Source organism: Tamandua tetradactyla, chromosome 9 (assembly GCF_023851605.1).
Source record: "Tamandua tetradactyla isolate mTamTet1 chromosome 9, mTamTet1.pri, whole genome shotgun sequence".
Lineage (NCBI taxonomy): Eukaryota > Metazoa > Chordata > Mammalia > Pilosa > Myrmecophagidae > Tamandua > Tamandua tetradactyla.
Genome location: NC_135335.1, coordinates 85,125,661 through 85,141,888, shown reverse-complemented (window position 1 = coordinate 85,141,888; position 16,228 = coordinate 85,125,661). Strand labels below are relative to the sequence as shown.

The window sequence follows — 16,228 nt, the reverse complement described above, 5'->3', positions numbered from 1 at the left end:
ACAAAAGTCTAGAGGTTTTAATGTTAATTATTTCTTTCTTTTTGGGATCCAATAATGGAGGTGAGGCCAAATGTAAAAATGGCCATAAATTCTTCTCCTTTCTTTATTCACAGTCTGATTAAATTATCCCACAGAATATTCCCATCAATAGATGCAATCTATTTCTTCACCCCTTAAATATGCATTGGCCACATGACTTGAAAAAAAAATACACTTGGGCTCTGAATTTTTATTGTTCTTGGGACCTCTCCAGTATCACCACAATCCTAGGCCCAACCTGGGCTGCTGGAAAATGAGAGATTGCATAGAGAGAGCCCCAGTTACCCTAGCCAGCCCTGATGAGGCCATCATAAGCCAGCCAGCTCTAGCCACTCCACCAGCTGATCAAGGAAGTATGCGTGAGCCTGGCCTAGAGGAAAACAAGGACGGCAGAGTCAAGCTCAGCCCAAACTGCTGAACAGGCTTTGGACTGGTTTGTTACATAGCAAAAGATAAATGAAAAAGGCACGCTCACAGCCCTATTTAAAAAAAAATAAAACTATGCTTTATTATTCCAAGTGAATGCTAGAAGATTTGGCTGTGTTTATACGGCAAAGCAAGTTAGCTGTCAAGGCAAGAGCTGGTTATTCTGATTTTTACAAAGAACAAACTAAATTGATAAGGTTTGTTCTGATTATTGCCTAGAGGACATATTATGATTTAAAAGGAGAGGTGGTTGAAAAGTAACTATGGAATGACCAAATCAATGCTATGTATATGAAGCTTCAATATGAAGAATGAGTAAATAATTAGGGTATGCCCCCAAATGTTGAATAGGAAAAATATTTTTTCTTGCTCTATTAAGTATTTCACATTTTAGAAATAGATTGTTTCCCGAAATTCCATTGGAAAATGGGATACATTTTCTCATAGAAACAAAGATCAAAGTTGCAGTTAGGTGCTCAGGGCAACCTACAGGCATCTGTTTAACCCAGAAAAAAGTTGGAGTATTATGTATCAACAATGAATAAACTGGAAATAATAAATAAGTCACATTTTCTCTTTTGATTATATTTAACTGCATGTGGGGGGAATTTAGATAGATATATAATCCAGAACATCTTCCATATGATTGCCAAGTCATCTGTCTCCTCCAAGATTTGAAGTTGAGAATTAACACTGAGTCATAACCATTGCCTTATTTTCCAAGATGCTAGAGAAGCTCTAGTTAAGGATCAGGGAAAGACCTACAGGAAAGACCTGGAGCTAACTATTTAAGCATCTTTTAGTTTAAGAAGATGGGGGCAGGGCTGGTGTTCAAATGTCATTTCCAAGGAAATAACAGAGGAGGTTCTGGGAAAAAAGAGTTAGTTGGGCTCGAGTGAACTCCAAGAATTATTCAAAATGCTAAAGAGGCCATAGAGCTGGTTGGGAGCCAAATCAAATTCTCAGCCTGTCTATTTCCACTTAAATGACTAGAAGGTTACTTCAAATTCAGGAAGCTTCAAATTGAACTCTAACTTTCCATCAGACCTGGTTCTCTCCCAGCTTTTCCCCATATCAGCTGATGATCCTACGATCCTATGATACTGTGGCCTAAGACATTAAGGCCATCCTAAGTTCCTCCCTCTCTAACACTTCTCATGCCCCATTCTTCAAAAAGTATTCTGTTGACCTCCTATACTAACTTTTAAATCATCTCCCTACTCTACTCTGTTTCTAATGACACCACCTCTACCTTGGCCAACATCAGCCTACTATGCTTTTTCAACCACCCTACTTCCAACATTCATCCTCCAAAAGGTCAAAGTGATTTTTCTAAACTCAAATCTCATACACTCATTAACATAACTACATTTCTTAAATGAACCACTAGGTGAGATACCAACTTGTACTGAGGTCTATGGCTCTCTCTTAATAATCCCAACTAAAATAAGAACATATAAAACCCAGAGGAAAAAGCAAGAACTTTGGAAGTGAGGGAAGAAATTTTGAGGCATTTCTGATAGATGCTGTACAAATGGAAGGAAAGGGTCCAAAACTGATATCAGATTCACCTTCTCGAAAAGCAGCAGATACTGGTGGGAAGCAGAGGAAATCCTAATGCAGACAAATGCCATTTTCATTTTGGAGGAGAAAGATGGATAGGAAAACAGGTCATGTTAGATAGAGGTACAGTGCCAAGTAGCAGGGTGAACCAGTGCACTTCTGCACAGGGAGTCTGGAAACACTAAATAGAAAGGAGCAAGTGGGAGTACGGGACGCACGCAACAAGTCCCAGGCCTGGTTCCAGGAATAACAGCTTCCCCAAACATAGAGAAGAGACAGCACAGAGACAGAATTTCCTTGAAGGTAATATCCAGAGTCCTGACTCCCTTCCAGATCCCTGCGGTTTCTAGATCTCTGAATTAGTAAACAAATCTCTCACTAGAGTCTTGAAAAATCAACACTAAAAGCATTCAGGAGGAAGGTGAGGAAGCCATACAGAATTCATTCACTTAATTTCCCAATTAAATACTAGGCCCAGATTTTAAGCAAAAAACAAGAATAAGAAAAAACTTTACAGCCAGCATCCAAGCATTTGGTAACATAAATGGAGTATCTTCAAAATTTCACTGTTAGTCAGTGAAACTTGCAATGGATACTTATTCTAAAATCTACTTTCAAATTACATGATTTTCATAATTTACAAGACTATTGAGCTGATTGAGTAAAGCGATGTGAATCTGAAATATGAAATGATCTTCAAGGGTAAAGAGATGTACAGAGTCATTCTTTAAATTTTAAACTGAGTGGAATCCATGGCTAAATTGCTTCACTACTTCATACTTAAACAAAATATACAATTTTCCTTTAGTTAACAGAACTATTGAGCAGATGTAGTTAGGTGGATAAAAGCACCTTCAAATGGTCTTTCATACTCTAGAAATACAAATTTGTCCTATTAGCTTAATGTTCACTATTTAAATCACCTTCCTCTTCAAGCCTGTTCTTCCCAGCATCTTCTTTTTCTCAGCAAATGACACCCTTATCTACCCAGCTACCCAAGTCAGAAATCTGGTCTTTCACCCAACTTTTCATTCCTTTGCATCTAATGAATCATTAAGTCTTATTGACTTTACTTCTAAGACAGTTCATGAAGCCACTTCTCTCTATCCCCATTGTAGAGACTCTAAATTTAAACTGGTATCATATCTCACCTGGATTATAGCAACAGCTATGTGTTTTTCCCTGCTGTAATCTATTCTACAAACCAAAGCCAGATCTTTCTAAAGGCAAATCTGACTTTGTCACTCTTGTTCCCTTTCGCAATCAGGATAAAACCTAGAATTTCCCTCTACATAACTTACAAGGCTCATAATGATTTGGCTACTGGTGATCCATTAAGTCCTACCAACTACCCATGCCAGATGACATGATTTTTAGTTTACTAAAGGCACCGAATCTTTCCATATGATATTCTCCCCTCTGGAAACATGCTTCGCCTTCCAGCACTTCTGCCTCACTGGATACTGTCCCTCCCACAACACCCCACAACACCTTGTCTTTCATTAGCTAATTATTGACCATTGTTCATCAATTCCTGACCCATTTCATGTTTGTGCTACCGTCCTCCAGAATGCTTCCCTGAACCAACCCAGGGCAGAGGGTGACAATGGTAGTGCTCCCACCTATGGGCCACCCTCCACCACCTTTATAACAGTTTCGCACTCTGCTGTAATTGCTTATTTATATAGATCCTCCTCTAGACCTCAACTCTGTTAAGAGCAGGCTCCACGTCTTTCTTATTTATTGTTGTATCACTGAGTCTAGCACAAGAACTGAGAGCACAGAAGAGGTTCAGTGAGTATTTGCTCAATGACAAGTCACTGGGCCCCATACCAAGAGTTTCTGGTTAAATAGTTTTGGTTTGGAGCTCAATAATGTGTATTTTCAACAAGTTTTCAGGAGATTATGGTCCATTGACCATAGCTTGAGAACCACTGGAGTAGACCAATAAACAAAGTGAGAGTACAAGCAACTTTTCCATGCCATTTTCATAAAATTTTTTTCTACCTCTATAAGTAGACATATATGGTTGACATAGATTTTAGATTCTTTAGTAAATATTTTATATAGATTTATTTTTTCTGAGTATATTTCCTGTTAAAAAATGGGAGGATATGCAATTGACATTTGATTCAAAGTGGCAGACAGCTAAATATTAAAAATTTGAGTATATGTGCATATCTTTATACACATATATATTCACTATCACATGTGTATCAGTGTATAAAAGACCCCATTTTGCAAAATTCCCCATACTATTATGTAATCAACCTCTTACCTCTTGTGCTTCATGGGCTATTAATTGGTCCATTAACAATCTCCGCCGTCTTTTCTCTCTTTGCTCTCGTGCAAAACCATCTTCTTCCAGGCGTTTCTGAATCTTTTTAATGTAGTCATCATCTGAGTAAGTGTTCAACAAATCGGTAGTTGTCTGGCCTGCTGTATCTAAAGAAGTCTTGGCTGCACTGAGAACAATAGCTTTTATTTTAGATTTAAAAAAATAATGTGCTAACATACCACTACTTATGATTATGGAGGAATATATGAGAAGCCTCCCAGAGTGCTTTGCTAAATCATTAAAACAAACATTAAAGCAAATATTAGAAACTACTGTCTGACAAATATTAGAAAAATACCTTCTCAATAGATTTCATTTGTTTCCCCCCATTTCTGAGCTCTCATCTCTGTGAAGTCCTTAACATAACCTTCTTTCTAGGCCTAATGCATTCTTGTTCTTTTACTTCTCATGATCCTTGACCAGAGATTCTTTCCTTTGAATCTATTTATTCCCTCCTCTCCCTCATCATCTCTCTCTTCTTTCTTCCTGCTGGCTCTGGACTTCTTGCTTCCCCTGTTTTTAAGTGAACACTAAGCAAATATATTGATAAGCTAAGTGCCATGGAAGGCTGACACCTCAGCAAAAGTATGACAGGTATACCAACGTCAAGATACTAGAGAGTGTCTCGATGGATTGTTCTATCCACAACCATTCTCTTCTCACCATGAAAACACAAGTTACTCTATGAGTTCCCAGCTGAAATTCCAATCGCTTAGAGCAATGGCCGAGCTCTTATTGGAAGCTCAGCAGTACTGAAAGTTCACCCTTGATCATATATCAGACTTGCAGCCACACACCTTATCTGGCCCCTGGCTAAAGTTCTGAAGACTCAAGTGAGAAGACCTTCCTCAGGGCTTTTGTCCTATCACACATCCCCAAACCTAAAGTGTCAGGAGGAGCCTGTTAGTCTTCCCATCAAAAATGAAACACTTAAGATACTGAGGCAAACAATGGCTTCATGAACAATTTATAGATTCATTCAAAATGCATCACTGAAAGTAAAAGATATTTGTATGTACATAATGATCAAATACTCATCAATTTTTATCTGCACAGTTCCTTAAAAAGTAAACAGAATACATCAGTGTGATAGTAAAAAAAAACCCAGAAAGTTATCAAATTTACTTGCCAAGAAATAATGTTTAATATTCAGCATAATTTTTATTGCTTTTAATGCCATGATTAATTAAGATATTTGGAGAAGATAAATTATACTTTAATTCAAAAGACAGAGATACATTATTAAGGTGTGGAGGGACCAAAAAGTCATTAGTTCTCATAAACTGCGAAGTACTCTTGGAAAAGCACAGTTAATGTGTTTAATGAAGAAGTACTTGCACATATATTGTAAAGATCATGTTGTATTATAGTTCATTACTTGTAACATAGTTGCTCCAAACTCTAAACTCCTAAGAGAAGTTTCCTATTTTACTCCTCTTTGTATGTATGCCTAGCAGGCTGGCATGTAGTTGATGCCTGATAAATTTCTAATAATATGTTAATATAGAATATAGCTATAGAATCACATACAACTATACTATTATACGAAATTTTACTAAAATTGTGATAATTTTATCTGCAGGAGCTTACCTTAATAGCATTTTGTCACTGAGAACAGCTGAGCACAAATTGGGTAGCTACCTAACCCTCAGTAAGGTCAAATTCATTTATCGAGATTTAGTACATTAAGTGTTTGTGACTACTGTGTCACATAACTCCTTCAGATTATTTATCAAAATTCTTATTATACTTTAAATATATTGTTTAAAATATTTTGCCCTGGATAGAGCATGGGTTAATACTTCTCTCAACACTGGAGTTATGCTGCCAATAATATATTTAACACACTGTTTCTCCCTTATCAAATTCATCCATCCACCCAATTCATGCCTTTCAAATAAGGGATGAAGAGGACTATATTATAGCTGTTTGAATAAATATTCATTTTACTAAATGTTCTTTTTTGAGGCCAGTGATGATGTTTCTTTATGTCTGTTTGCTTGCCAGGCTTTCGTACAATTTAATAAGTATACATAGAATGAATGAATATTTATAATAGAAATTTATAATAGAAACTGATCAAATTTGTAAAAAAAAAAAGATAAACGCAGTTGCTAGAAAGGAGCTGAAGGTAAATCCTTGAATACAAATGTCCAGTTATAACAGCCAACAACCCTAACTAAAGAAACAAATAGTAGATTACTATTGTGTTTTTGCTTTTTTAAAAATTAAGGGACTGAAAAATCATTACATTTGGAAAAAAAGTACTTGGGGTGCTCCTGTACTGCTAGGATAGAGGCATCACTTCATCTTTCCACAAAAAGAAAAAGATGCACTTCAAGGTGAAATTCCTGAGGAATTGTTTTAGGAGCAGACTGTGAAGGAGGCAGCTGTAGAGATTGTTCCTTACCTTCAAATTGTAAGATTTAAATGTCCTTTTTTGACATCAAGTTAGTGTGAAGTTTCTGAACCAGCCCAGAGCATGTCTGATTCTAAACTAAGAATTCAGAATGAACTAAAAAGCAGTGACTTAGAAGTTTAAGAAGAGACATATGGTACCATAGCCTTTGATTTCTTTAGAAGTTTGCTCTAGACCAATATTTCCCAACATTTTTCATTTTGGGGCTATTACAGAAAAAGACATTTGTACAGCACACTGGAGAGGATTTAGTCTCAGATCAGGGTGCTCACAGCCAGAGGGTGCTTAACCCAGGGATTCTGGTTGCCTCAGGTTCTACTGCGCTGCTCTGAGAATTAATGGTATTAATGTCTCATGATCCGTCATTTGGAAATGTCTGGCAGGAACTGAGTAGAGGCTTTAAGGGAGAATGCTGTGGTAGACACCACAATTGCCCTCACTTCTTTCTCAAATCAGAGTCCCAATTTTATTCAGGAGAGCAATATACCAGCTAATGACTACAACTCCCAGCCTCCCATGCTGCTGGGTATGGCCATGTGACTGAATTCTGGCCAATAAGATTCAAGCAGAAACATTGTACGGGACTTCGGGAAAGGGTATTAAGTGGAGATGACTCAAACGGTAAATAAAGACCTTGTCTACCCTCCTTCCTGATGCCTGGAACATGGGCCAAATGGCCAGAGCCTGAGCAGCCATCTTGTCCATGAATAGAACCTTGAGGATGAAAACCATATACAAGATGGGTGGAGCAAAAAAGGAAGGAAGACCTTAGTCCTTGAGGACCTTGCAGGTGCAACACAAGCCCTGGACTGCTTACCTTCAGATTTCTATTATGTGAGAGACAGGTAAACTTCTAACTAATTGAATCCACTTGTTTTAAGGTTCCTAAAGCTAAATAATAGAAAGATATAGGGTCAAGTTGGATTGGCAAAGGCAAAAAGGAAGCAGGGTGGGTAGAATTGTGATGAATGTTTGTAGCTGCATTATGTCGGGATTATCTTAAAAACATTTAATAACTGAAACGGCAAATATCTAATGGATGTTGGCATCTATGCCAGTGTAGGACTTGGAGAACCACTGTTGTGTTGCTATTAACTCTTTGATTGCTAAATTGTGTGGAAATTGAGGGGGTTGTTATGTAAAGAAAGTCCATTCACCAGGAGCTTTTTGCAATGAACCGACTGAAAAATTGTCTTAGGGGCATTCAATCAATAAACTCATCCAGCAACTCTTTATTGCTGGTCCCTTTGGTTAATGCTGAGGATAAAACCATGAAAGAGACCAAACTAGAGTCTAACAAAGGCTTTACTGTGACAAATTTAAACTAGTAGCAACTTGAAAGAGTTTTAGTGAATATTTTTAAAATGTGTGAACTTAGAAGAGTTTGAATAGCACAAGAAAAATAAATTAACTTATCTCATAATAGCCACTTCCCCTCGACCTTTAAAAAGCTGTTAATGAACAATTAATTTTAATTTTACCTCATTTATCTTACCTCATATACCCTCTAAATTAAGATTCTCCAATGTGAAAAGATCCTTTGAATAGCTATTCAAAATAAATTACATCTAAATTTCAAAAGTTATGTTAGAAAAGAACGCACCTTTCTTTTGCCTGGAGATCCTTTTTTATTAATGCTTCAAACTTCTTAATCTCATTGGCCACATCCTTTAAAGAAAATTCATTATCAGTTCTTTGCCTCTAAAAACCACTGAAAATCTCCATCTACTATGTTCATTCAAATTTATAAAGTGACATGCATTACCAATTTAAGCTAATAAAGATGCAGGATATGAAAAGTCTACATTCTAGAATATTTTTAAAATTTGAATTTACTTTTAGACTAGGCTAAATAAACCTTAAAGAATGGGAAAATTGTCTAACCTGAATAATTTCGTTCAGGATTCTAGCTCTGACAGTGCATCAAAGGGCATTTAATGAGGATGGAGATAATCATGAGTCAGGACATACATTATTATTACTATTTTTTAAACATGGGCAGGCACCAGGAATCGAACCCAGGTCTCTGGCATGGCAGGCAAGAACTCTGCACTGAGCCACCATTGCCCACCGAGGACATATATTTTTAATCACAATTCTTTTAAACTAGAGAAGTATTATTTGTATATAGATGAGTAATTCTGAAGCAATTGTGGTCTTAGTTGTTTTAAATATTCCTTGTGGTTAATTCTTTATACTATTTGCTTGTTTTTTGCACATTAATTTTTAGTCTGACCTCTGTTTACTGCAAATCCATGAATCAACCCTGGGAAATATTAAATTAATGAATTTATAAAATTAATTATTTTACTGAAACAAGGTCAGAAAAAAACCTAGTGGGTATTTTTTTAAACCCCAGATACAGGACATTTGGTTAATATTTTTAAAAGCAAAGAAATGTAAATTAACATAAAATGCAGTGGATTTAGGAATCACAGAGACCCATCAATCTGCTTTACAAGCACTATGAACTTGGGTAAAGCGTGTCATCTTCCAAGTCTCATTTTTCCTTATCTACAAAATGGGAAAATAATATCCTACTTGGAGAGGTATTTAAGGATCAAAGATAATGTGAAGTGCCCAATACAGAGACTGGCATATAGCAGATGTTCAATAAATGATAGCTACTATTATGCTTCTTAGGTCAGTACATCCCATCCAAGAGAATATCATTATCAGTCATTGTGCATAGTCATTGCACTATGCAGTGCAGACTGCTCCCCTATGAAATATAATCAGACTGCATTCTATTGGAATGACTGAAAGTTTGGTATGGTAGAATATCACTATTGTAGGTATCTTAAATTCAAATACATTGATAGAAAACAAGTCACTTGACATTTCTGGAATTCATAGAAAAACAGGGTGGTGTGGTGAGGAGGAATTGAGTAAACATACATAACAGCAATGATGCATGCATGCTGTATGTACCATAACTGTCCCCTGTTGTGCCCATGGGTGTTACCACCCGTTGATACCAGTCCCCATTCTGATCTAGTTTGGTAGTGACTTCAGAATTCTCAACAAAGAAGTCCAGAAAGGCACTCTATTTAATAGGATTGCCATCCTGACCTGAGGCTTGGTTTTTGAACAAATACCAGTATGCAGGAGAATGACATGCATACAGTGAAGGAATTTTGAATGAGAATGGTCTAGGCCAGGGATAATCTGATGAGAGGAGAAATTTATTCCTTCAAGATGTCACATTAATATAGCAATAACGCTTACCTCTGCCTCTTTTTTCTTTTTCATCATTTTTTGGGCCTCAAGTGCTTTCATAGTACGATTTGATGCGGGTTTAGGAATCTGGATGATAGCTGCTTGGATTTTTGCCATTATTTCATTTTGCCGTCTTCTGCTCAAGCGTTGCTGCATATCCCACATATATTAACTTAGTTATTTGGCATATCAGGGTAATAGGTAATGCTATTCCCTCACAAACACACACACACACACACACATATATACATGCAATTTATCCATTGAAAATTTAAGAACCCAGGATTAACCAATGGACTAGGCATAAGATTAATATTATGAAACAGGTGTCAATATGTTTTGTTATGATAAGTAAAATGGTAAAACACAATATTGGAATTCCAAAATTAGGCCTATCAAATGTGTACATTTTCATTCTGGTTGAAAATACTAAATGGATAATAAGGATGCTCCAAATGATAGGAAGGTATAATTCTTTCTCAGCCCAGGCTCATGATCTGCTCAATCAGTAAATCTGAAGATAGCAAGCAGTCCAACTGATGTTTTCTATGAGGGCTCCTGAGGTACCCAAAAGAAACGATAAGCTTCAAAACCCAGTCATTCCTAAACCCGAGTTCAAGGATTACCCAAACACTAAACTAACACTAAATTGTGTGATATCATTATTAGATCATTTCTCCTGTATATAGTACAGTAAGGAGTAACTATTTTAAGAAGAATGTAAGCAAAAAGAGCCAAGTGAAAGAAAAGAAACTGGAAATCAGGTAAAATATTTAAAAATAAATGATTAAGAAGTAAAAACTAATCATGATTTTTACTGGTAACACATTGAACTAAAACTAATAAGATCCTGTGTTCTTATATCAAAGATAAATTTGTCATGAAAAAGGCATCAATTGTTAATAATTTTCACACGTGAAACTACATAAAGTTATTTTTAACATGTTAATAAATTTACGATTTGATTTATACTTCCTCATTTTATTTTCCAAAATGTGAATTTTTATTTATTACAGTATGTTTACCATATTTCTCTAGAAAACCAGAAAGACACAGGCTCTGCCTTTTGCTCCACTTGCTTCTAATGATCATTTTTAACATAATTTATTTTAGAAATATTAATGGTGCCATGTTTCCTGTTTCCCAACTTTCTTTGGAGATCTTCTACATTAAATTTGGCATTTTAAGAATTGAACAGGCTGGTTCCATACAAATTAGAATGGAATTAAGTAACTTATTCCTTAATTAGTAATAAGTAACTTATTACTTAATTCATAAATTAATTAAAATTTAAAATTACTTTAAAAGGGTTTTGTCTTCTTAATACACAATGCCAGGGGAAGCCCAATCTTTTTTCCACTCCAGCAAATACTGAGTCATACGCTCCTCCAGAGTTTATCTCTCATCTTTCCCTCCCTCCTCTCCAGGAATGGGCGTTATCTTTCCTCCTTCATCCAGTTAAGCTCTTATTTAGATTACTACATTCAGGATATATTAATTACTTAGCACTCTAAATATATGACTTTTAAAAGTGATTTATAGTGCAATGAGAAGAACTACAGTTCTTTTACTTATGGTTTACACATTTCAAAAACACAGACAACTGAAATTCCCTTCAAGGTCTTTAATGATTCCAAACATGGCTTTCTTATCATGTCCTTAAAAGCTTAGGAGATCACTAAAGATTTTTTGAAGAGGTGTGAAATGTGGCCAGGAGTTGGTCAAAGCAAGGCACAGAGGCCAGAAAGAAGCTAAGTTCAAGGTGGCTAAAGAGAAGTGAGCACAGACTCAACCAACATTGCCAGGAAGAGAGAAATGGGGCAAATTAGAAAGATCAAGGGCATGGAAAGGAGGGAAAATGTCCACTCTGTCTCTCTCAAGGTGACACATGGTCATAAGCCTTTTCTGGCATAGCTTGTGACCTTCTCCTGTCACCAAATAAGCATCTGAAGCAGAATTTCTATCAGTGAAAAGAGATCAAGTTGTCTTGTTACTCTTGAGAATGGCAGTTCTAGTTCTTAGCCACAAGTAGAAGTATTATTCAACAGGAAAGGAGACAGAGAGAAGGGCAAAGGGAGAGAAAGAGGGTGTGAGCAGGGGCAGGGCACGAGCCATCCATCAGGAAAACTTAATTTGTGCTACTTCAATATTTATGCAATGTGTACTATAGGTATAAATTGCAAACAGTATACTATGCAGTAAGGAACTTCAAGAAAAATTGTTCTATAGAACCTTTTCAATATTAAAACATCTCTGTTCTTCCTTGAGTTTTTGAAATCTTTCAAGTTTCTCAAAATTCACACAGACAAGTTCTTCTTCCATGTGTTTATATTTTTCTTGAAACCTGTGTGTAACTTGCATCAGATTGAAATCTGTTTGACGTGGTATCAGGTTTTTAAGTCTCTAAATGAAGAAAAAGCAGTTCAAAAGGTTCTGGTATTAGAAAATAGAGAGTATACTGTTGTTATAAGTTCACATAAATTTTGTCTTCATAGTAAAGTTTCTATGAATTATCATTATTGATGGCAAAATAATCTTTAATTGATGCAAGTAAAATGAAAAACATTAATCAAATTCTTTCTGACAAAAAGCCTCATATATTCTTTTGTTTTTAAATCTTTTGCCCTGAGTTTAATTTTCAATGGATGCTATTTGCATTCTCGGAAATATATTGTACAAAAGTAATGAGAAGGGTGGGCCATGGTGGCTCAGCAGGCAGAGTTCTCGCCTGCCATGCCGCACACCCGGGTTCCATGCAAAAGAAAAAAAAAAAAAGTAATGAGTATACCAAAGTACAAGAAAATGGACTCTCAAAGATGATTATAAAATGAGATTACGGAGTTATGTGGCTAATGTTTTGAACTAAAACTTTTATATACAAAAATAATCACTTTAGAAGTTAAAGACTACGAAAAAGAAAAATGGTTGCACAAATCATGTTTGGCCCTTCTCTTTTAAAACTGGCTCAAAAAAATACTGGCACTTAGTCAAAAGAACACATGGAAACCTTTGAGTTGGCCTTAAGTCCTTACAAACCCAGGCACTCTTCTCACTCTTAAAAATATCCTTGTCTCCATCTTGACAGAGGCCGTGTAGGTAAGAAACCCCCTTAACTTCCTACTTCTTGACTTCAACACATATCTATATCTTCAGCTCAATTTGTATTTGTTTTTTTTTCCAATTCAGCAAATACTTATTGGGATATCACATAGCCTAATGAGTAAGCGGGGTGGCTTCTAGAATCAGACAGTCTAGGTTTGAATTCCAGCTCTGCCACCTACCAGCTGCATGAAGTTGGGCAATTCACTTAACCCCTCTGTGTCTCAGTTACATCATTTGTAAAATGGCAAAGATAAAAGTACCCATATCTTAGGGCTGTTGTGAAAATTAAGTGAGATAATATATATAAAACACCTGGGGCAGGTCTGGCACAACACTAAATACTTTTAATAAATTTTAGCCATTATTAATATTACTATGTAATAGACACCCACATTTCCACCACCAGTAACAAAGAAAGAGGCATTTGTACTTCTTTCCTAAGGTAACCCTGCATCCACCTTAACCAATGATAGAGCATGTTCCTCTTTTCTTTCCCAGAGGACTTCTTCCCACTTGTTTCTCACACCAGTCTTTCTCATCCCTCCTGCACTGCTGCTTTTTCTCAATTGGCGAGTTAGCCCACTCTCTACGTCCATAAAACAAACAAAATCACGCACTTCCCTTGAGCTTCTGTCCCTCTAGCTACTGTTCTTATTTTCTCTTCCCCTTTACTTCAACATTGCTTGAAAGTATAATTTATGCTCCCCTTTTTCTCATCTCCAATTCACTCCTCAGCTCATTGCAGTCTGGCTTTTACCTATCCACTCTGAAACATATTTCTCTCCCAAAAACGTAAGCTCTAAGAGAGCTGGGCTTTTCCTGTGTTGTTGACTGTGTAGCATCTGACATTAAGTAGGAACTCAATAAACATTTCATATTTGTTAAAGGAATGCAAGATTGAATCTGAAAGGTCACCCATAACCAACATTTAGCCCAATGGCCTCTTGTCAGTCCTCATCTATATCCCTCTTGTAGCATTTTTCACTGCTGACCGTTTTATAGTTTAGAAAGCTTTTTTTTTTTTTGATATAAGAAAATATAGCCCAAAGCCCAACTCTGAAGCAGGAAGAAATAATTATCTGTTATGTCACCATTGCTTCTTAGATTAAATTTAAAATATATATATATATATATATTTCTTTTTAGTGCTTTGCATCAGTGCAGCATTCAACATTAACTTAGGTGCCTGGAAAAGTTAATGCACTTCATTTACCATAAGGAAATAGCACAGGAACTAGAGAGAATTACTACTAAAAAGTTGTACCAATATATCAAAACACATTTAATGGTAGTTACATTGTTTAAAGCATTGAACTAGAAATATGCCTTGAGTGTGAGGTACTAAAAATCTTGTGAGGCCATATGACAAAAAAATAATGAATTGTTAACCAGCAATATTAGCAGCAGGGAGTTAACGCTTAGTGAGTGAGAATTACCTGTCCCTTAAGAGTTCCAAAGGAGGAATCTATGTGTACTGGGAAGGCTGCACAGAAGGAGATGGAGAAGAAAAGTTTTGGGAGAGATTGGAAGGGTATGTTTTGGTAGGAAGGATGGAAAAGCAGGAATACACAAATCATATTAAAGGATAGGCTGTCAATCAACATTGAAGAAAGAAAGACATTGAGTTGAGGACTATGAAGGAATATAGATAGAAGGATAAGCTGCAACCATTAGCAAATGACTTAGAATGTCAGTCTAGATTAGAGTCAGTTTTGTGTAAAACAGAAGATTTTCGAGTAGAAGGAAAACCCAAATGAAAATGGAATTAAGGGAAGATTATTCTAGCAGAATGCCTGAAAATCAGGAGTCATGTCAGTAAGTTGCTGCAGTAGTTCATGAGGTAGTCTGAGCAGACCAAGATAATAGTGGAAATGGAAAGAGAGTAGCAAACATAAAAAACACTGGGAATTATGAACAAACAGAATTTGAAATGCTATTGGTAATGGTGATAGGATGGAGGAAGACAGCAGAAAGGGATAAATTAAATCAAACTATTAGTATAAAATGAAACCCAAGCATGACCAATAACATAGGCAAATGATATAAAAACAAAATGAGGCCTCTTTCAGAATATAAGCAATGTCACTGTCATTTATCTTCCCCAAGAGTTACAAGTGACATACTTGTGTTTTTTTACGTACTTACATCTCGAAAAGCCTCACTTTTCATGTTTTGAAGTTTTACATTTGTCAGGGGTTGCATGACTTGGATTTCCACTTCAGTTAGTCCACTTGTCTTCTTCTTCTGAAGAGCAATGTACAATTGGTACAGCAGTTTTGTTGCTGCGCCTGGCTGTTCTGTCATGATGCTCTGGGCCACGTTCTGATCAAACTGCACACCCAGAAGGCGAAGTGTTGGCTCCAAGCGGGAAAAATTATTAAGTTTGGCACTTGAAATCCTAGTGTTAAAAATGTTTTACGTAATTAGATACTTGCACTGAATTAAAAACCCACAAACAACAAATATCACAGGTATTATCATGATCCATTATAATGAATTATCCCAATTCTTCTAAATATATTATTACTCCCTGAAACCATTCAGTAAATACATTTGGGGTTTTTCATTGTCCGTGGCTATCTGAACCCTATGCATTTATTTCTCTTGAATGTCTAAACCAAAGTTTGCAAATTTTATATATTTTTCTGCTCTAAATTGTAGAATTTCTATAGAAAGTCAACACAAAAGAGATAACTAAATACATTCTTCTAAAGGGAAAAAGCTTAACTATGGTTTGAAAAACAAATATTCACAAAGCAAAACTGCAACCTAAGTATACACTTTCTTAGATGATAAAATTGTCAGAATTTAAAAACGGCCCTTAATGTTTCATTGACAACTCTAACAATGATCCTTGCAGGCACAGTCTTGAAATATTTAATTAAGTAATGCTAACTATGTGATCAAATTAATTATATAATCTTCACTGTACAGTGTTCATCATAACCTCAAACATCAATAAAAACTTTATAATTAGAAGTTTTCTTTATTTTCAAATGATATATTATCAAATAGCCTCCAATTTTAGAAAGAATTCATCAAAACATTAATTTATTAATTTACTCTTTCAGTTAAGAATGAGTATTAATTACCCATTATGGACCAAAGATTTGTTACAGTGT

General features: G+C 35.9%; 1 protein-coding gene across 11 annotated transcripts in view; it reads right to left on the bottom strand.

Moving 5' to 3' along the window:
* The window catches only part of SPEF2 (sperm flagellar 2), a 221,590-nt gene that overhangs the window by 174,306 nt on the left and 31,056 nt on the right, over positions 1–16,228 (bottom strand). For 9 of the 11 annotated variants that reach the window (XR_013157929.1, XM_077116961.1, XM_077116958.1 and 6 more), the window contains exons 3-7: positions 15,252–15,504; positions 12,237–12,407; positions 10,014–10,154; positions 8,389–8,453; positions 4,307–4,493 (exon numbers count right to left, since the gene is read on the bottom strand). Coding sequence is in view for 10 of the 11 variants with exons in the window: in XM_077116961.1 (XP_076973076.1) it covers positions 4,307–4,493; positions 8,389–8,453; positions 10,014–10,154; positions 12,237–12,407; positions 15,252–15,504 (817 nt within the window). In the remaining variant the exon portion in view is untranslated. The remainder of the gene's footprint in view (positions 1–4,306; positions 4,494–8,388; positions 8,454–10,013; positions 10,155–12,236; positions 12,408–15,251; positions 15,505–16,228) is intronic. The other 2 variants (XM_077116960.1, XM_077116963.1) reach the window with 1 other exon arrangement.